Raw genomic sequence first — 22,687 nt, 5'->3', positions numbered from 1 at the left:
AAACCAATGGTAACATAGAGAATCTAGGAGATCATCTGGGCAATTAAGAAGGTAGACTTTCGAAAAGTCTGAGGCACAACCACAAGAGAGTAAAAGTTCTTGTGCAACCTACAGTAAATGTAGCAACACAAATTAAGACATAAGAAACATCGGAAAACTCACTGTAAAAATATTCATTGAAATATTTCTACAGAAGATATTTTGCTTTCATCTTTAGATTGCTGAAGAGAAAAACATTAAAAAAAAAAACTCAGATATAATTTTTGTTGGGTGTGTCTACTAAATACTTTAAAATGTTTTTAATTTTCATTTAAATTGCAGCAGACAATAAGGGGGGGGGATCAATGTCCCATAACGAGAAGTTCCCAAGCACAATTTCTGATTTCCCTTAATACAATATACTTACCTTACATTGTCACTGAAGACACTGTTAAGAGAAATCTTTTTGTTTTTGAGCCAGAAAACAAAATGGAGCTCATGTGACCAGATTTCAATTCTGAGAAATAAAACAAACTGAAAGCATTTTAAGCCATAAGTTATTTCAAGTGAACAGGAAACAATGATTTTTTGCTTACATCATGCAGAATTTAAGCATTCATTTGTTATTCAGAAGAAAATTTTAGGCAGTGTGTTTAAAGTTAGATAGCTCAACATAATGTTCACTTAAATTTACAATGTCTCTGTTGGTCTTTTGCCTAAAGAGAAATATATTTCAAAAGCTTTCTTCAGTTTGTGCCATTGACTATGTATGATTTACACTTTTCTACCCTTAACTTATTTGGTAACTGAATTTTTGAAGTTATCACACAGAGCTTGTTGAAATATTTAAAAAAGCATTTTGAAAAAAGATGTTTTTCTTTTCACGCAGGCAATCATTAGTGTAGAAAAAAGATAAACTGTTAGACTTACTTTCTTGCCCCAAATATTGGAAAGGAAAATGAATAATACCTTTCTCTTTCTACAATGAACAAGATTCTTTTACATTAATTGGTGGTATAGAAAAATTAAAGCTGGATAAAAGAATGATTCTAAGGCACCATTAGCACTGGTAATTTCAAAATAAAGTCATTTTCAGTTGGCTGTTTTAAGTTATTTTAACTTTTTAAAGAATCATTTTGACATAGGTTAAGAACAATAAACAGGTTTTCTTCTTTTCTTCTCTTCCCAGACTAACATGAACAAGCTGTTTCCAACTAGTTTGCCAGTCTTGCTTCCATGCCTCAAAGTTTAGGGAAACCTAGGTAATTTTGCCTTAGCCAACAGAATAAATTTGGAAATGAGAAAAACAGAAGTTTGAAATTAGGAAATAAAAGTATTCTGTTACAGCTGACATGTTGGAAATGAAGCTAATTGTTGTAAATAATAAACAGTAAACATATTGATCTATTCTGGAACATTATGGCTTAAAATGCTATTTACTTTTAATTTCACAAATAAACACAGCTGTTGTATTCTGAAAAGCAATGAAAGGCATGCACCTCTACTAGCAGATTTAGCACTTCTGACCAAGTAAGACACCAACTTCTTAAAAAATATGTTTCATGCACTGTACTGGATTTTTTTTTTTAAGATGTAAATTTTAATACATTATTTCTTTTTTGAACTTGAACGGGAACCAGAATGGGATGATCCGGAAGATGACCTGTGGCGCCTGTAAGACATAATGGAGAAACCAAGAAAACAAGTAAGCTGGAGCTAGATTTCAGCATTTGTTCTTACTACTGTGAAAATATAAAAAAATAAACGCTTTGATTCAAGGGAGTAATTTAAAAACTAAGTTGCAAATTTACACATGAAGTTACGTGATGTGTTGAACCAGGATGGGAGCCCAGTCACGGTATAACTAGAACTTAAGATTTTCTACAACATAAAAATATCTTCTCATCTCAAAATATAGCCACCTCTGAATTATTTAAGGAAATGAAGGAAAGCATTGCAAAAAATGAATACAATAACAGATAATGTGAAACAAAAGCATTTAAACTTGGTAATTAACACAGTGTGACTAAAACAATCTCTGTGACACACTGTAGAAAAGTCTAATGAGTTTAGGTAAACAGATACAGCAAAACTTCTAATTGTGTATTAGAAAAATATATTCATAAATAATTAGACTTTGGATATCTAGGTCACACAAGATGATTGTACAATTACAGGGTTTTATTATGCACTAATATGAATAAGTCAGTATCAACCTGGATAAAGTAGTGGTGTTCCGTAGGGGTTGGCCCTGGGCTCAGGGTTGTTTAGTGTTTTCACCAATCACCTGGCTTATGGAATAGAGAACATGTTCATTAAGTTTAGATGACAACAAACTAAGGAGATTATATGTGGCTAAGATAACAATTTGCAGAAGTCATAAGAAAGCAGTGGAATGAATTTCACTCAGAATACAGAATAATTTTCTTACAAGGAAAGCAAATGCAGAGAAACAAGGCTAGTGTGTACTTAATATTTAAACCTCAAAATGCGAAGAAGGAAACTAATTCTGTACAAGTAGGAATGATAAAGATAATGCTACCACTGAACCCACTAATTACCAGATTTCACACAATCCTTCTTTTCACAAGCTACTAGGATATAGAAAATTCAGATTAAAATGATGCCATGAAAATAACTATAATTAAGACATTGGAACCAAGAGACAGTTAATGAAATTGAATAATTAGCCAGTTGCAGAAAAGGCTATTGACAATTACACCCTTCACATTTTAAAAATGTTGAGACAGATAAAAGTAACCTAGTAGCTCTTTAAAAAATACAGGAGGAAAAGATGTGGACCTAGAGATGAAAAATGTACTAGCTACAAGGAACAATTTCCTTATAGAATAAACAGTATGAAACAATTACGGGGAAATGCACTCATATTTAAGAGGAAGAGATTCTCAATGATCTGAATGTTAATTTTTTTTATCAGATACTCTTAAAAGTCCTATGACTTGTATTTATTTTAGAAGGGTTAATAAAATAAACCTGTAAATTACTTCAACACATAGCTTGTGAACTGAAACCTTAAAAGACAGAAATAACTGAGAGCTGGTTAATAATTATATATGGATATAAAAACTTACAATAAGATGATCAGAGCACTTTGCTTTACTTCTAAATAACCTGATTAAAGTACAAAACTATGTACAAAGTAATGTGTTTTAAAGTTCAAGGTTGTAAAGTATAACTTAAAGGTGGAAGAGAGGAGATAATAAAAATCTAACCCAACTATAAAAAGTTTAGCTAAACTATTAAACACACTAAAAACACCCATTCTTATTTCTACAGAAACCCAAACCTTTCAGGTGACCGTGATCTTGTTCGTCTTTTTTTGCGATCACCAGATGAAGAAGATCTAGAACGACTTCTCTTTCTGTTCCTCTCAGGAGAAGATGATGAACTCGAATAAGATCTTTTTCGTGGGGAAGAAGAGCCCCTGTGGGATCTGGAGCTGGATGTTCATTGATTGAGAAACAAATCAAACATTTTGTTAAAATAAGAAATGGAGAAGACTGTGTAGTTATCAGATAGCTCCAAAAAATAAAGGATTTTTAACTAGGAAAATTTTATAATACTTACTGCTTACTGAACAGAAGACTTCTGGATCAACCATGAAAACATTCTATTTAAATACAATTATTTTAATTTCATCTCATTTTAAAATTCTAATATAGGTGCTCATGACTTATAATTGAAAATCAGCTTACTGAATTAAAATAGAATTTAAAAATGTTTTAAGGCTTTTCAATGTAAAGTACATATAGATAGTAAAGTTAATAGGTAAACTGCATTTGTACAACTATGTTTAGAAAAGTCCATCCTCCCACTTGGGAAGAAAATATGTATTTCACATACAACTTCCTGAGAAAATATACTTAACGACTCCTTATAAAATCATGCCACTCATTAGAGTCAAGTTACTACAGAAAAAAAGGGTATAGAAAACCAACAAGAAAGAATACTGACTGCAATATATTGTACTGCTATATATTCAAAGAAAAATAAAACAAGTAACTTTGAAACTTGATTTATATTTACAAAACTTGGTTTTATGGAGAAACACTATTCATGAAGTATGAAGTGTTGACATTCACATGTTTCAGGTAGAAGTAAATGTACAAATTATTTAAACGCAAAAACATTTTTCTTCATTTATTTTGGTTGAAGGAATTTAGCTCAAACTTCCCAAAAAATTCACCTTTGGGCTTAAAACGAAACCAGAAAGCCCAAAAGGAGAATTCTTTGGAAAGTTATAAGCAAGGAAAAATGTTTGGCATGAATATGAAGGCTGTTCTGTAAACCTTAATTATAGTAGTTCCCAAAGGGAATACCAGAACTTAAGGATTTTCACCTAAGAGCTAAAATAAAAGGACTTAAATATGGGTACAACTTGCTGTCCTTTTCTTCTTAATGTGATGAAATAAAGTTCGGTTGCCCTCTAATGCTAGATTTGGCTCAAATAACCAAGTAAATTATTACTACTACCAAAATGGCCATTAGTAAACTTAAGTATGAGCTTTCATTCAAGTAGAATTTTAATCATTTTATTCATGTTAGATGCTGTTAGATTATCAATAAGTTAACTTAAAAACAAAGGCAGCATTATTTCAACTCAGTATAGAAAACTTCCCAAGAACAAAAACTAGTTTCATTTACTTGTTTCCAAATTGTTTCCCTCTAAGTCTGACTAAATGCAACCTGAAAATTCACAAAGACTCTGTCCTAACTAAACAAACCAACCATACTTAATTCAGCTAATAGGGGTATCTGTTACACAAATACTGTTTATAATATTTTGTCCAATATTAGCAATGAAAATATGTGTAACAGTGTTCCCTAAAGACTTTCATAAATAATAAATGGTAAAGTTGTTTCTGTAAATACTAAAACAGTTGCCTTGGGGGGCAAAAACCTATTTCAAGATAGTTATTTTTCTTTCTTCTGAGTAAAACTTTCTTTTTATTAGAATGCCTAATTTTATTTGAATTACTTTTGCAAACACAACATACTAGAGATTTGGCAGTAAGACCTAGCTTCACCTTCCTACTTCATCAATTTTACTACTACATATAATAACAACCAATGCATAGTGCAAAATTACCACCTTAATTCAATCATGGGAATGTCTTGGCACACTGCAGGCAATGGAAACATTTTATGGTGAAAAAATTAAGCCGAGGCAAGTGCATTAGTTTTCTAATGCTAAAATAAAATTGACAAGTAGAAGCAAAATAAGGGGGGGGGGAAGCAACACTTCCTGCAGCCTTTTAATATTTTTTTTCTCTCTGCTTTACAGAGAGATGCTACCTCATTCACCTTGATTTCGACCCACGAGATCTCGAACGTTCTCTGGAACTGGAACGAGATCTTGACTGCGAGCTGGAAGAACTTCTTGAACGGGACCTGGAACAACATGGAAGGTTTTTTTTTTTCCAGGACCATTTAATTGAGCTTTGTGATATGAAAACTGAAAGAAAGATATGCATTAGAGTTTATTTTCATGTAAGAATATAATATGAGGTACACATTTCCTAAATACAATATTTAAAATAAACTTTAAATTTTATTTCAATAACAGACTGAGGGTAATAGAGTTTTGTTATCCCCCAAGCCACTCAACTGCATAAATATAAACATCAAGCATCAACACTGTTGGAAAGACACTGAATACACTGTGTTCATAAATAATTAAAAGTCACTCAGGCTTAACATATGCAAAAAATGGAATGTTGCAATTTATATTTAAGTTCTCTAAAATGTCTCTACCATTTTCTATTATAAATTCCTTTTTTCAGTTTCTACTTAGTATGGAGCTTTAAACTCTGGCATGTGCAGGTATATTTGATCCCTATATTTTCTGTCTACTCAAAGATTACAGAATCAAGAAGAAAACCTATAATAACCCTATCAATCATTGTTTTAGGGCAATTACATTTTTGAAAAAATATGGTATGGGGAAAGATCTGGTCCATCTGAATTCTGAAAACCACAAATAATATTAATCTAATTTACATTTTTAACTTGTTCTTAATAACATACAGAAAAAGATAATTACATTTATCTCAAAATCATACTCTATACTCACTATTAAGATATGAGGCTTTAACATTCAACTAAAAATATCTAATTTTTAAATACTAATGGCTAAAACTGTATGCCTAAGTAGGATTGAAATGCACTGTCCATAGTATCAACCATGAATAGGGTTTTTCAAGAAAACACTGTTTACTTAAAGCATTGCTTTTTCTCACTTTTGCTAAATATAAAAATCAGGGATTATATATTTTACATTGCCAAACCAAAGGCTATTTAAGCAGAACACCAATAGAGTCCTTTCAATTTTAAGCATCAAGTTAATAGAACCAACATGAGTAAATCTGCTCCTTCAGTCAGAATACCAATACCAAAGTAATTATTAAAACATTCTGTATCAGGTACTGATTTAAGAGTGCCCAGAAAATTTCTATACTAGGCCTCAACACTGAGTAAAAAATATGAATCTTCAATTTACTTAAAAATTTCTAAACATAAACTATTCAGACAACAGTATAATTAAAAATATTTTAAAGAGATTCTTTGCAATAGGGCATATGTGTTCACCGCAGAGGAGACAGAGACAGTGACAGGGAAAGTGAGAAACCACACTACAGAGGGAATAGCCACACCACAATCCCTTCTCTGTTCTCCTCCTGGGATCTTGAGCACGCACACACAAGCGCCTGGCTGATTCTCCTCCTGGGATCTTGAGCACGCACACATAAGCGCCTGGCTTGGTTTCCAGGTCCAGGACATGAACAGCAGTCGGCCATGTGGGAGTGCAGCGACATAACCACTATGCCATCTGCTGGCCCCAATACAATTCAATATAATTAAATCTTAAGACCTTTTTATTAAAAGCCATGAAGCTAAAATAGGCTAAATTTCATATTTATGAAAATACTGGGTAATAAGTGCATGGAACAAAGATGACAAAAATTTTAAAGATGACTTAAATAAAAATCTTCAAGATAAAGGAAAGCTTATTTGGTCAAGAAAAACAAAACTTATAAATAAAGAAGTTAGATACTGACATTTTGAGTGGTGTTACCCTTGACCTGTACCCGTTTACCTGGACCTAGACCTTGAACTTGAGGGGGAGGATGAGCGTGATGAAGATCGTGAATGTGAAGATCGAGACTTTGAGCGACTTCGTCTATTAGATTTCTTTTTATTACTATCTTCTTCTTCGCTGGCATCAAGATTATATTTTGAGAGATCAGCATCATCTTCATCCTCATCCTAGCAGAAATTTAATCATAAATCCAATCATATTTAGACATTTATGTATTAACGTCACCTACTATCAAAGATGAATTTTCCAGTATTAGACATCTCCATATGGATGTATCATCAACATCTCATTTCTGAAGTTCACCTACTTAACCTCATCTCAGCTACAAATTTGCTATCAGCTAAGATATTTCAGACATAAACCTATTATTTTTCTTTCACAATGTATTATAAAATTCATTGTCAAGAATTTTTCAATTGTATCTCCTTAAAAGTCCTTCTAGAACTTTTTCTACATTCAATGTATTACCTTTAGTATCAGTTTGAAATACTGTTCCTTTTTTTCTCTAGCATATCAGTGACCTCTTAGCTCTTCTCCCTGAATTCTGGATGTTCATTCTGCCTCTCCAATCTCTCAATATATTGACAGTCACCACCTCGAAACATAGATAGATAAATGTATCTTGTTTCTTTCTTAAAAACGTTAAAAATAATGGCTCCATATTGACTTCTTTCACTGAATTACAGGGTCTTTTTATGTTTAAGACTCTACAGTACCCTTGATGTGTCTCTGTACAGTCAGATCCTGAAACTTACCCTATGGTCCCACAATGAAAAAAAAAATATCACTAGACTAAGCCTTGAAGTGGGTCTTGCCCCTAACATCTCTCATTCTCCTTTCTGCTTTAACCATATGAGTCTACAGATGATTTTTTGAATCTTGCTGGCTTGTTTTTTCAAACTTAAATAACCTGTATTTGCTGTTCTCTGCCTAAATGTGTTAATAATTTTAGCTCTTACTGTGAGATTCGCTCTATCACTCAAACCTTAGCTCAAATTTCACCTCCTCAGAAATTAACCATCTACTAAAACAAAAGCAGTTCTAATTTTCTGCTATCATACCACATATTTTCATGAAATTGTTGCTACCTAAATTATCTTGTTCACATGTTTCTTCTCTCTTCTAGAATTTAATAAGAGAAGAGTAGTTTTGCCTTGGTCATTATTGTACCTTCAGAACAAAAACAGCACTTGGCAGAGTAGAAGCATAAAACCCTTGTGAGAAAACCATATCTTCATCAAGGGTTTAAGGCGTCAAAAGCATTCATGTTACACCACGGTTCAAATGCAACAAAGAAATAAGGTAAGTCTCACCTCATCTAATTTATATTTAGAAAGATCTTCATCCTCATCCTCTTCTTCGCCCTCAGATTCTTTATCTTCAACTTCCTTTAATATAGATGCAGGACCAACCGCCTTTCCTCTGTATTTTTTCTTTTTACGTCCAAACTAGAGAAAAGTAAGTTTCAAAATCTAAATGTTAGTTGAAAACGCACGATGATACATTTTCTAAATTTATAAGAAATATTTTGTCAGTTTTGACTTCCTATAAATTGGTAAGTTGCTGTAACACTCAAACTGTACTCAGAAAAATAAGGTACATTTAAAAATTTTCCTTTGCATACAAAGTATTTTCTAACATGTTTTCTAATTTATATTTAATGTGTTTATCAATATATAGCTTACCTCATCATATTCACCATCAGATTCTTCTCTTTCTATGTACTCAACATTTTCTCTTTCATTAAAACCGCCACCATATCCTAAAAAGAAGAACAAATTGTTTTCCTGTAACAATTATAAAAACAATATGTCCAAATCACCTCCAAACATCAGAGAAAAAGAAAATAGAATCAATGATAGTTACCTATCTTGCTATAAGTTATTCATCTTTTTAAAAAGCATATTTTAAAAATCACCATAAAGAAGAGTCTCAAGGTTGAGTATCTCAATTGAAAAGTAATATACCTATGCTTGTAGCTCTTAATTTCAAAATGTCCGATACAACTCATGCAATTTACAGAATGTATAGGTATAAAACAGCTTAACTGTTAACTGCTATAACCAAGTTTAAAAAGACATTCCTATATAATTTAATATAATTCTTCTGGAAGTAGACTCAATAAGAAACCAAAATCAAATTTACTGCTTTATGGTTGTAAATAGTCTATAATCTTGATGGGCTGAAATTTTGATAAGCTAAAATGTACCGGGCCAATAAAACTAGAACTTGGAAAATTACTAATTAAATAGGCAAACATAATAATACAATTAAATGTCATCATTTGACTTTGGTTTAACTGCTTTTAATGCAATTTTTTTTTTTTTTTTTTTTTGGAGAGCCTTTTGCTATAGGCTGTGTGCGTGCACCAGAAAGACATAGAAATGGAGAGACAGAAAGTGAGAAATCACTCCCCAGGGGGATGACCATGCCACAATCTCTTCTCCCTCCGTTCCCTTCTCAGGATACTGGGCACGCACGCAGACGTGCCCGGCATGAGTTTAAGCTACCGGGTCTGAGACTCGAACCACAGTTGACTACATGGGAGTTCAGAGACACAGTCATTACACTAACTACTGGTGCAATTGTTTTTTTAACATACACTTAAAAGCTATTCAAGTTCTCTGAAATAACTTGCAAACTTTCAAATTCAAAATAATTTTATTAAAAAATAATCAAGAGGGGCTGCTGTAGTGGTTAAGGTGCTGGGCTCCCACATGACGGACCGCAGCTTGAGTCCTAGACCCCACTGGCTTGAAACTCACATGATGTGCGTGTTTATGCATGCCCAGAATCCCGAGAGGAGACTAGAGGAACCGGGAATGCAGGATGGTCATTGCCCCGGGGGGTGAGTTCTCACTTCCTCTCTGGCTCTCTTGTGAATACATGCACCCTATAGCAAAAACCTCCACCCAGTAAAAAAAAAAAAAGTCAAGGTTAACAAAATATTATTTTCTGAAGTCAGAACTGATGTTTACAATTTGGGTGGCAATTTTGTCTTTTCTTATGAGCATTAAATGACTAAGGAAAAAAAAAACCTGTTAGTTTTAGAAAAAGTGAGATGAGGTATTTTTGAATAATACCTCAGAAAAATTTAAAAATTTGGGGCTGGCAGGTGGCATGGTGGTTTAGGGCACTGGACTCACACATGGCCAACCAGGATTCAAGTCCTGGATCTGGCGACTAGCTTTCTCACTTTCTATCTCTCTCTGTTCCTCTCGGGTCAAATTAAAAATAAATAAAGTTAAATAAAAAAAAGTAATTCTTAAAAAAGAAAAATTTAAGAGGTTGTGGTTAAAAGTAACACAATCAAACTCGTTCCAGAGCAGTATTGCACTTAATGCCTGTGACTTCTAGACTTAAGGACTTCATAAACCAGTAAAATGTTAAAGAGGCTTATTACAAGTCTTTTAAAAAATTAAGGACTTGTGACTTTAAATCTGCTAAAAATGGGCATTTTAAAAACTGCCTTTTAGTATTTTCTGGGAAAAAAAATTAATATAAGATCCATTTCTTTTTTCCTTTTGGAGAGGCTTTTGCTATAGGGCAAGTGTGCTCATCAGAAACAGAGAGACAGAAAAACAGAAAGTGAGAAATCATCCCTCAGGGGGGATGGCTGCAATTCTCTCTCCTCCGTTCTCCTCTCGAGATCTTGGGCAAGCACGCACATGCTCCTGACATGAGTTCAAGTCACCAGGTCAGGGACTTGAACTGCAATAGACTGTATGAGAGTCCAGCGACACAGTCATTGTGCCAACTGGTCCCAAGATCCATTCTTCTCATTATATTTTCGGCCAGTAAAATTTTAAAAATACTCACAAGCAGGTGAATGAAAGTTTTGAAAAATCCATAGAATCAGTATAAGAAATAATTTACACAGAAAAAAAAATCACACAAACATAAACAGCATGATTATCTTAGTCATCAGTACAGAAAAGTGCTTATTAAACTGAGTATTTGTAGTCATAAAAAGAGGTCATGTAGAGCATATAAAATATTTTTTAAATCCTATTTAAAAATTATGAAATAAGCTTTTAGTAGAGTTCTCTTCATTCGGTAATATTCAAATGAAAAATATGGGAAATAAGAGAATTAAAGGGTAAATTATAAGATTAGAAAGTAAACTGTAATTCATATAGGTAATTTTTACAAAGGAACTAAGATGACTTTAAAATGAACATTACCACAATACAAAGTCATTTTTTATACAAGCCACCAAAAATGAAATTAAATAATCTGTTCACAACAAAGAGATTACAAATGTATGCTGTATCAAACCCATACAACAAATCAAACTCATGAATTTTTTTTCAAATCAAACTCATGAACTCGTTCCCAGTATATGGGAAATACAGTAATTCTCTATTATGAAAAAAATAGTCTATCATTTCCAGTGATCCATAGATTAGAAGAATCACTGGAATGATGTGTATATTTCCTTCATTCTATCAGTTTAAAGCACTGTAGGTGATATTGTAAAAATTGTTATTTTTTGCTTCCACCATCGCCAACCCCCAACCCCAATTTTTCATTCACAAGCCAGAATAACAACATTTAATAAAAGCTAGATTGTGCCATTCCCTTATTAAATATCCTTCAGATGTTTGCTATTATGTTAAGAATAAAATATAAATTCCTTACTATGATTTACAGGGTCTTTGCCTATTTCTTAAGTGTTTTCTGGCAATAATTAGGAGTCCATCTAATATGTTAAATTCTTTCAAGTGTCAGAGCCTTCATAAAACCTGGTTGCTCTTGCTTAATCTTTTCTCAACTTGTGAACTGGTTAATTCAAATTTTACTACTTAAACAAAATTTTCTCAAAAATGATTTCATTAATCTGTGATTCTACATGTCTACTTTGCTAACCCAGGTATCCTAACACCTTGCGCAGTGATCTCAATTATTTCTTTAATGAGCGAACAAAGAAAACACAATTCTGGTAGCATTACAAAATTTTTGAATATCTTTAAAAGGCTCTAAAAATAGGAGTTGGGACCAGCAGATGATGTGATGGTCACACTGCTGGACTCCCATGTAGTCAACTATGGTTTGTTCAAGTCCTGGACCCAGTGGCTTAAACCTCATGCACAGCATGTGCACATGCATGCCCAACATCCCGAGAGGAGAATGGAGGAGAAGGGATTGCATTGTGGCCATCCCCCCAAAGGATGATTTCTTGCTTTCTGTCTCTCTGGAGATCGCATGCACCCTATAGCAAAATTCTCTCTATCATAATAAATAAATAAATGAATAAATAAAAATAAGAGATTAGGGACCTGAAAGTGGCACAGAGTTAAAATGCAAAGTCCTATGAGGCAATCCTACATGGAAAGGTTCTCTGTGTAAGTCCAGAGATCTCCATAAGTAAATCAAACAAACATAGGCCCATAATCCAGGTTAACTAAAGACTGGCAGGTGGATTACAGTAAAAAGACCCTGTTAGGATCTCTCTCTCACCCACTGAAGAAATAAAGCTAACAGATAAATAAAATAAAATATAGGCAGGCCAGCTGGTGGTGTAGTAGTTAAGGCAGCTGGATCCCACATAGGTGACTGCATAAGTCCCAGACCTGGTACCTTGAAAAACACACCTGGCACACACTTGTGTGTGTCCAAAATCCCAAAGTTTTTAGTAGCTTTTACACTGAAAATATTTTCAACTGGCACAATAAAATGTAAAAATCTGAGCAAAGGCAAATAAACAACCAAAAATTTAAAAATGAAGGTTTTGGGTTACAGTTGTAATAATGGAAATGAAAAGTGAAAAATAAATGAACATAACATGTACTTCAAAGGAAGTACTAAGACACTACCTTGAAAATTCTACAATCCTCTAGTATAAGCGATTAATTCAACTACTGAGAATTTATTCTAGGGAAATAATCCAAATAAAAATCATAACCCACTAAGGTCATTTCTATTGTTACATCAGAAAACATGAAAAAAAAAATTACCGTAAATATGTACACAAGAGAACAGTTAATTATTGCACAACAAATTTCATTAAATTATGCAAGAGAACTGAGCAATTTTTTTCAGAGATAGTACATCAAATTTTCCTTCATTCATATCTTGTCTCACAATGCTTATAAAAAGCTCCTCTGGGACCAGCAGTTGGTGTAATGGCTATGTCACTGGACTCCCATGCAGTTCGAGTCCTGGATCCAGTGGCTTAAACTCACACCAGGCACATGTGCATGCGTGCCCAAGATTCCGAGAGGAGAAGGGTTTGAGTGTGGCCATCCCCCCCAAGGGGTGATTTCTCACTGTCTGTCTCTCTGTCTCTGTCTTTCTGGCAACCACACACACACTATAGCACAAACCTCTCAAAAAAAAAAAAAAAAAGTTTGGACTGCTGTACTACAGATGAACAGGAGGAAATGGAGAGCAACTGTTGCTCAGAAGTTCAGTTACTAGCAAAAACAAATACTCACAGCCAGGAAAGTGAAAAGTGGAAAGTTTCAAGACACCAAAATGACGTAAAGGAAAGAGAAGAAATCAAACATAAATTTTGCTAACTTCAGTTTGCTTTGCGATAATGAAACTTTAGATGAGGAATCAGGAAATATATCAAGTTGAATGTGAGTGGAGATAAAAACTTTTCGGGATTATAATACTTAAAATTGTTAAAAATTTTGAACTTCACCCTAAAAGCAAGAGATTTTTAAATAGTTTTTACAGGAAAAATGAAATAAACTCTAGATGCAACTGGACAGAAGGGGAATAGAGACCAGGTAGGTGTCTATTTTTCCATGACAAGACATAATGGTACAATTTGGGTGGCGAAGGGAAAAGATTATTTGGAGAAGTAAAGAGATGTGAAAGAGGAACTATCTAGGCTAAAGGGCATCCAAATTTCCAGCTTATGTACCACAAATATGCTGGTGGTACTAATGAAAGAGGGCTAAATCCTAAGGGGAAAAATCATAAATTCAGGTTGGACAAAAGGAGTTTGACATTTACATGGCAATACTAAAGAGGCAGCTGGATATATGGGTTGAAAGAAAACGTCTGAGTTGGAGACATAAATTTGGGTATCTCAGTATGCTAATGATTTAAACTCCGGGCTTAGAAGAAAATACCTAGCAGAGGAAAGAGAGTGCCTAGGGACTAGGCCTTTAAGGAATTTCAACATTTAGTGGTCAGACAGAAAGGGAAAAGGATGAACTTATAAAGGACGGAATAAGCAACTAGAGGTTTATGTTTGGGGTGGAAGTGAGAGCTTATGTACCTTAGAGAAGTGAAGGAAGGAAAAGGGAGACCATTGGAAGGACTAATCGACCCAATCAGTACCAAGGCAAAATCACTTCCTGAGAATAAGAGGTAAAATGTGAAGGTTAAAAACAATATACTAGAACATTAGGTTATAATGTTCTTACATGTGAGACTATAAATTAAAAAACATAATAAAACCAAAAAATGGAAATGAGGGGACAAAATACACATTGAAATTCTGCTGTATTCTACAAGTGCTGAATCTAAAAGATCATCAGTTGACCTCTGATCCTCAGAAACCAAATAAGGAGGACAAGAAAACAAAAAATAGTTTACTAAGTCTAGGTCTGAATGGGTAACTATATGTAGAAAAAATGCCTTTAGTAACATGACATGAACAGTTGAGTGATAAAATCAGATCTGAAGCACACATATAATGTGAATGAAAATAGTTAATTTCATTCAGGTAAGTAGTTTCTTCATTTCACCACTGACAGAATAGAAAGTCTACAATCTCTGGATTTTCTAGTCACCAGAAATGTGAGCTGAAAAAATCTCTGTTCTTACTAAATCACCCAGTTTCAGGAATTTGTCTAGCAACATTAACAGACTAAAACATGTCCCCTTGTTCTTTTTTTTTTTTTTTTCATACTAGGATATCAGATGAGCGGGGGAAAAAAAGGTGCGTCACTTTTAACAGCAAATATCTAAGCCAGTGAGAGATGAGAGAACTTTTTAAAAATAATCTAGTGTCCCTATGTAACACTGTACTTTTTAAACTGTAAAATTAAAAGACTTTATGTGTAAGAGAAAAACTTAGTAAAACAATATTAAACACAGAACAGACAACTCTCAATCATTATTGTTCTCCTGTTATGAGAAGGTGATATAATTATCAATTCAATTTTTAATTAGGGGCCAGCTGGTACATGGTGGTTAAAGCAGCTTGACCCTACATAGCCAACTGTACCATTCTAGTTTTGGATCCTTCATCTTGAAAAAACATGCCAGGGCATGTGTGAGTATATGCCCCAAATCCCAAAAAAATAAATGGAGAAAGACTGTGGTGTGAACATCCCCCATCATGAGTGCTTTCTCAATCCCTAACCCCAATTGTCTCAGAGAGCACATGTGTCCTCTAGCAAATTGAAAAAAAGAAATCATTTAGTTAAAATGTAGTAGTATCTTACCTGTTCGTTCTTCTAATTTAGCATACTTTGGAGTATTACACATGTTACACTCTGATCTTCGGGCCCAATTCACATTACTGCAACTTCAAATGTGAAAAATAACACATTGAGTAATCCAAAGATACACTATGATATACTAAGAAAATATTCAATTTCAGACACTAAAATTTTTTTTAAAAAAATTACTATCATAAAGAAATGTTCAAAAAGGGGTAATATAAACAAAACATACCCTGGCCTAAAGAGAAAATGTGGGTTGCAACAAGAGACTGATTTAATTAAGCACAGGGACCAGCAGATAGTGTAATGGTTATGTTGCTAGGCTCCGACATAGTTGACCACAGTTCAAGTCCTGGACCCAGCAGCTTAAACGCTGGCTACATGTGCATGAATGTCCAAAACCCTGAGAGGAGAATGGAGAAGAAATTGTGGCATAGTCATTCCCCTTTGGAAGTGATTTCTTGCTTTTTCTTTCTCTCGCTCGCTCTCTGGCGATCACACACATCCAATAGCAAAAACCTCTCAAAAAAAAAAAAAAAAAATTAAGCACAGAAGCAAAATCTATGTAATAGGAAGAGTGCTTTTGTGATTTAAGAAGTAAATGACAGATGATAACTATAGATTCTGATGCCTTAAATTAAAAGTTCCAATAATTTCTGTCTGTGAATTCACTTCAAAGAAGAATACGGTTATACCCTCCAAATAATGGTAAATTTTATTTTTTAAGGAATCAGTTCAATCATTGAATTCTGTAGCAAAGCCAATCTATTCACTTACTCGGTTGCTAAAAATGTTTACCATACAAATTCAATGTTTACAGTTTAGAAATTTACGTATGACCCTGTGACTCAGTCCTCTTTTATATAGAGGATTCTTCTACACAGCAGAAAACATGACTTAGAAAAATCAAAACAGAATTAAATCTAAACATGAAAATTGAACCAGACCATAGCACTTTAAAATATACACCTCGCCCCCATTTACCTTTGTTCATGGGATATATTAATTATACAAAATTACTACCATTAAAAAATGCAAAAAGGAGGACAAAAAACTTTCTTTACACTCTAGTTAACTTTTTTTTTTAAGAGAGATTTTTGTGATAGGGCGCGTACACTCGCCAGAGAGTGGGCAAGAAATCACCCCCTAGGGGGGATGGCCATGCTGCAATTCTTTCTCCATTCTCCTCTAGGGCAAGCACATGCGTGCCCTGCATTGAGATTTAAGCCACCAGGTCTGGGACTTGAACCACAGTTGACTATGTGGGTTATGCCATCTGCTGGTCCCATTATAGTTAAATGAAATACTGTCTGAATAACAATCAACAGACCCTTGATTTAAAAGGTTATCCTGGCTTGTCAAGGTGACTAGCAAGAGTTAATAATATTAACAAATAGTGGCTATATTATTATAGAAGGAAAATTAGACAATAACTTGAAACACATACGTTTTACATTGCCAATCATTAGCACTGAACAGGCCTCGGCTCTTTTCAGCAAGTGTCTTTCCTATTTCAGTTCCCCCTGCTTTCATCATCTTGGCCTCAGTTGTTTTCTCTGAAAATAGAATGCAATATAAATTGGGAGAAATAAATAATTTGGATATGCAGTATTATTAGAATTTTCCTTACTTACCCCTACCACACCGATTACAGCTGGTTCTTCTAGCAAAGTTTACATTTCCACATCTGAAAATATAAAAAAAACCCACTTACAGAATGTCTTTTCAATCTGTACAATGTTTACACTTCAATGTTTCCTTAATACAAATCTGGAATCCAAAACTTCTAGTCTACCTTGTTCAGTATTTTCTACAAAAATATTCAGTAAGAAAAATAAGTTTGCATATTTTAATGAGATTAAAATACATTCAATTTGGAGTCACAAATCCATGATAATAAATTCTAATCATCCTATTTACTAATTATATAATCCTGGTTAAGTCACTTTAGATCTTTGTACCTTATTGTCCTCATATCTCCAGATATCATTAATTAAAAAATGCAATTGTAAAGTTGAAATGAGACTTGACTCCAATATTTACTGACAAGGCATCAATGAGTTAAAAAAAAAAACAAAAAAACGATAACTACTAGTATAGAAAATAAGATATAAACAAAATATATTGCAAGAAATACGGGGTTGACTCCTTGGCACAGCAATAATATGCTGCTCAAAAGATGCTAGGTTACTTGGGGTTACTGGTTTCAAATCCCCAGTCTGATCAGTCCAAAACATACCAGACAAGTGTGAGTTCCCCGGATCTGATGGGTTAGAAAACTGAAGAGGATCATAGTGTTACCAGACCTTGTGAAGGGGTCATCTGTATTTCTCTTATTCTCAAGTGTGCCCATGTACTCACTCACAAGCAAAAACAGAAACAAAAAACAGCACATGTGCGTGCATGCCCAAGATCCCAAGAGGAAAAGAAACTGAATAATCAATCAACAGACCCTTGATTTAAAAGGTTATCGTATCGCATTTTGAAAATCAGTTTTCAAAGTGATACTAAAATGATACAAAGATGTGAAATATGGGATAACACTAAACTAAACCTTCCAAATTATTGTTACATTTCTTCAGTAAAAATATTCCTCATGCCCCCAATAAGAACTGAAAATGTCTCCTAGACTTATGCATATTGTAGAAATAATATTCTATTCAAATATGTATTTTTTTGAGTTTTTTTGCTATAGGGCGCGTGCGCTCGCCAGACAGAGAGAGAGAGAGAGAGACAGAGAGACAGAAAGTAAGAAATCACCCTCCAGGGGGGATGGTCACGCAGCAATCCCTTCTCCATTCTCCTCTAGGGATCTTGGGCACGCACGTACACGTGCCCGGCACTACTCACATATTTTTAAGCAACTTGAGAAGGGACTGTGGCATGGCCATGGGAGGGAACTTCTCACTTTCTGTCTCTCTTTCTCTCCAGTGAGCACACACGCCTCATAACAAAAATCTCTCTTAAAAAAAAGTTGAGAAAAAAAAGTTTTCCAATGGGGACCAGCAGTTGGCGTAATGGCCATGTCGCTGGACTCCCATGTAGTTGACCCCAGTTTGAGTCCTGGACCCAGTGGCTTGAACTCACATCCAGCACATGTACATGCATGGCCAGGATTCCAAGAGAAGGGACTGAGGTGTGGCTATCCCCCCTTGGGGTGTTGATTTGTCACTCTGTCTCTTTCTTTCTAGCGAGCGCATGTGCCCTATAGCAAAAAACTCTCTCTCAAAAAAAAAGTTTTCCAACAAATAAAAATATTTCTCCACAGGGACCAGCAGGTGGCGTGGTGGTCAAGGTGCTGGACATTCCCACATGGCTGACCATGGTTCAAGTCCTGGACCTGGTAGCTTGCTTTCTAACTTTCTCCCTGGTCAAATTAAAATAAATGAATAAATTAAATTAAATAAATCTGTAAAAAAATATTTCTCTATTATTAAAAAAATTGTAAAATCCTACAAGTGAACCAGTAAAGAAAAAAAATGATAAATCAGGAAGCGGCTTTATGAATCTTGGTGAAATGCCCTTTATCAGGTAGGATAGAAAGAAGGAGGGAAGTTGTGTTGACTGAAAACACAATAGGTTCAAATAATTATAAGAAAACTGAGTTTTATCAAATATTTATCAAACCTCTGAGACCTAGCTGGCAGGTGGAGGGGGGCTCGACCACAACCAGATAACCTCAACATGTAAAGTAGCATGGCATTACTTTGATTACACTGAAAAAAATACAAAACTAAACAATTTTCAGTTCAAGGCTCTGAATGATATATAACGTTTATAGTTTAAAAAATAGATTTTCAAAAGTGATACTAAAGTGATATAAAGATGTGGAGTATGGGATAACACTAAACAAAACCATTTCAAATAATTGTTATGTTTCTCCAGTAAAAAATATTCCTCATGACCCCAATAAGAACTGAAAATGTCTCCTAGACTTAGGCACACTGTAGAAATATTATTCTACTCACATATTTTTAAGTGACTTGAAATGCACTCTCTTAGACTTTCTCAAAGGTTTAGGTGTAATCATTAATCACACAGAAGACCAACACAGAAAACTCCTAAGTTGTTCGAAATCTTTTGAATGTTTTCAATCTTGTCCTACCACTGGGGAGCAACGATAGTCTTAATACATAACTTGTTCTGTATCATGAATTAGACTTGAGCACCTTCTCACTATACAGTATGGTATTTCCCATGTTTTATTGCTTTTATATACGCTAACCGCCCTACTTCACGAATTCAATGTAAAGAACAATTCCATTCCTATTTTTCAGCAAAGTACTTAAGAGTTACCTGGTCTATATGTAACAGAACAGGAACTAAGCCCAGATTTGTTCCAAAGTATTATAGTTACCTTTACTGCATAAATGCTTTACTTGTGGCCATTTTATGGGCAACAAGTATTTTTATTTTAACACTGACTTGTGTATTAAGTTGTTTTGTGTTTTCAAACAGGTATATCTATTTATGCACCCCTCATAAAGATGTGACTGACGACTTATCAAGAGCACACAGCCTTTAGCAACGATGTCAAAAACAGAGCCACTAACATATGTGGCTTTCTTTACTGCAGGCATCTTAAGGATTAAAAAGGCAAAAAAAAAAAAAAAAAAAAAAAAAGAGAAAGAAAAGAAAAGAAAAATCCAGGCCTCTGGTTTTCAGCCCCAAAGGGGCGAAAGCTCAATAACTGAAGAGAAATTAAAGGTCTAGTAGAAAATTCAGAATTTCACAAATCAAAGACGGATACGGTTTGAGGGGAAGGGAATAAGCAGTTCGATGTAGAAGTTTGACTAAATACACAAAACAAGAGGAATTGATTGTAAGAAGTAAAAGGGTAAGTGCGATAAACCAACGCATTCCGCGAACAAGAATGAAAAAGTCACGTGGGAGAGCTCCAACACCGCGCTTGGCCAGGACTAAGGAAGACTCTCCTCACCGCGGAAACCTGGCCTTCACCCGTTGGGGTGAGAGGCTTGTGGGGGGAGGGGGAAGTACGCCATCCCGCACTCTAAAAAGCGGCACTTCCTTAGAAAGGTAAAGTGAGAAAAAGCCGTAAATACCAAACAACGATTCCCCTAAGTCTCCTCTCGTTCTGGGAGCCTCTTTCCCGCCTCGGAGCCGGTAGTTCAAGGCCTCGGCCCAGCTAAAGGTAAAGGAAGAAATCACAAAAAAACGGAAATACCAAATTGATCGGAGAAAGCCTTCACTGATAAACCCTGTCCCAATTTGGGGCCTTTCATGAACTCACTTCTTGTCAGGGCAAATCCAGTCCCCGTCACTGACTCGGAAATTCTTGGTCGACATCTTGGAAGCCACCACCACAGCCACCCTCAGCTACGTCTTCACAGGAGGAAGCGGACCGGGGACTTTCGGCATCTCGAGGCTGTCCTCACACCGCCTGGCACCATCTCACCACTGTGTCAGGGATTGCCAATGAAGGTACGAGGCAGGAATTGAGTTTGAACGTTATTATCCGGAATAAAATGCCTGTGTGATTGTTTTCCGGCCCAAAATCTTACAATACAATTATCTTCTTTAGAGTTAAACTAACAGGCGCCGTAGGGACAGCCCACGAAGGCGGCCTTCGTGGCACTGGAAGCCTCGGAGAGCCCCCTACAGGCGGGAGGACCCCTCCAAAAAATACTTCCGCTTAGATGGGAGGAGCTAGGGGAGCGGAGGCGGAAGTGACTGTCATCAGTTCGGGGCGTGGAATGGCCCGTTGCCCGGAGTACGTTTGTGGGTGAGGTGGTTGGGTTCAAATTTTTGGAGCATTTTAATAGAGGGGGAAAACTGTTCATTTACTATGGACATAGGATACAATTTAGAAACCTGTTTTTTTTTGTACATAAATAGATGTTAACATATAAGTGAATAGTATACAGATAAGACGTGGTCAGTAGTTTTAGAGCTGGGATATTGCCCATATTGTTAAAATATTAGTGCCTTTTCTGACCCCACCCCATTACCTTTCTCCAGAGATGAGGAAGGGAAAAATATTCTCTTGTATTTGGGATTTATTGTCTTGCTTTTTAAAAGTGTTAGTTTAATGTACGTGTTTAATTTGATAAACTTGAGCAGTATGAAGATAGCTTATTAGTTAATTTTTTCACTCAGTATTATGCTTCTCAATTTATCTATGTGTAAACCAGCAGGTGGCATGATGGTTACCTCGCTGGACTCCCAATAGTAACACCCAGTTCAAATCCAAAATCCAGTGGCTTATACCTCAACTCCTGGCATATGTGCCTGTGTGCTCAACATCCTGAGAGGAGAATGGAGAAGAGATTACTGGGTGGCAATCCCCCTGAGGAGTGATTTCTTGCTTTGTGTCTCTCAGTCTCTTTCTCTGGTGGGCAAAAATCTCTCTCAAAAAGAAAAATGGATTTTGTCTGATTACATGTCGTTGCATGTAGCTGTAGTTTCTTTATTTTCACTTCTGTGTACCGATGATGTTTCTTTTTGTGAGAACTTACTTCTGTTTGCTAAATTTTGCCTTTACTGTTATGAGCATTCGTATGCATGGATTCTGGTACATAAATGCAAAAAGTTTTCTAGAATATAGTATATATCCAGCAAAGAAATTGTTACTACTTTCTAGCTATAATAGCTACATTAACAAGTGTTAGTTTAATGTACGTGTTTAATTTGATAAACTTGAGCAGTATGAAGATAGCTTATTAGTTAATTTTTTCACTCAGTATTATGCTTCTCAATTTATCTATGTGTAAACCAGCAGGTGGCATGATGGTTACCTCGCTGGACTCCCAATAGTAACACCCAGTTCAAATCCAAAATCCAGTGGCTTATACCTCAACTCCTGGCATATGTGCCTGTGTGCTCAACATCCTGAGAGGAGAATGGAGAAGAGATTACTGGGTGGCAATCCCCCTGAGGAGTGATTTCTTGCTTTGTGTCTCTCAGTCTCTTTCTCTGGTGGGCAAAAATCTCTCTCAAAAAGAAAAATGGATTTTGTCTGATTACATGTCGTTGCATGTAGCTGTAGTTTCTTTATTTTCACTTCTGTGTACCGATGATGTTTCTTTTTGTGAGAACTTACTTCTGTTTGCTAAATTTTGCCTTTACTGTTATGAGCATTCGTATGCATGGATTCTGGTACATAAATGCAAAAAGTTTTCTAGAATATAGTATATATCCAGCAAAGAAATTGTTACTACTT

The 22,687-nt window shown here is 35.1% G+C and overlaps 1 protein-coding gene and 1 non-coding gene across 3 annotated transcripts; both read right to left on the bottom strand.

Annotated features, from left to right (window-relative positions):
• Positions 1 to 1,327: 1,327 nt before the first annotated feature.
• Positions 1,328 to 20,938, bottom strand: ZRANB2 (zinc finger RANBP2-type containing 2). Of its 2 annotated transcripts, none has more exons than XR_003547620.1 (11): positions 20,759 to 20,938; positions 17,142 to 17,194; positions 16,955 to 17,063; positions 15,508 to 15,590; positions 8,785 to 8,861; positions 8,413 to 8,547; positions 7,097 to 7,266; positions 5,305 to 5,391; positions 3,287 to 3,439; positions 2,196 to 2,266; positions 1,328 to 1,651 (listed from the first exon to the last, which is right to left on the bottom strand). XR_003547620.1 is itself a non-coding variant. In XM_006167132.3 (11 exons), exons 1-10 carry the CDS (start codon positions 20,812 to 20,814, stop codon positions 2,237 to 2,239), a joined length of 957 nt encoding a protein of 318 aa, XP_006167194.1. In that variant the 5' UTR covers positions 20,815 to 20,938; the 3' UTR covers positions 1,328 to 1,651; positions 2,196 to 2,236. The 2 variants fall into 2 exon arrangements, 1 of the variants encoding a protein (XP_006167194.1); XM_006167132.3 differs by having other exon boundaries at positions 2,196 to 2,270.
• On the bottom strand, positions 4,172 to 4,233 carry MIR186 (microRNA mir-186). The gene has a single exon (NR_129511.1). It is a non-coding gene; the product is annotated as a microRNA mir-186 (primary transcript).
• Positions 20,939 to 22,687: the final 1,749 nt, after the last annotated feature.

This window comes from Tupaia chinensis, unplaced genomic scaffold (assembly GCF_000334495.1).
Source record: "Tupaia chinensis unplaced genomic scaffold, TupChi_1.0 Scaffold144529_1, whole genome shotgun sequence".
Lineage (NCBI taxonomy): Eukaryota > Metazoa > Chordata > Mammalia > Scandentia > Tupaiidae > Tupaia > Tupaia belangeri.
The sequence above is the reverse complement of the archived record's forward strand: the minus strand, read 5'-3'. Positions and strand labels throughout refer to the sequence as shown.

What these genes read in the sequence shown, in the direction of transcription:
- ZRANB2 (XM_006167132.3), bottom strand. Translation starts at nt 20,814, where the DNA reads ATGTCGACCAAGAATTTCCGAGTCAGTGACGGGGACTGGATTTGCCCT. An exon ending in TGGATTTGCCCTGACAAGAA is followed by an intron (nt 17,195 to 20,758) that starts GTGAGTTCATGA and finishes TTATATTTTCAG; the next exon opens with ATGTGGAAATGTAAACTTTG. An exon ending in CTGTAATCGGTGTGGTAGGG is followed by an intron (nt 17,064 to 17,141) that starts GTAAGTAAGGAA and finishes TTCTATTTTCAG; the next exon opens with AGAAAACAACTGAGGCCAAG.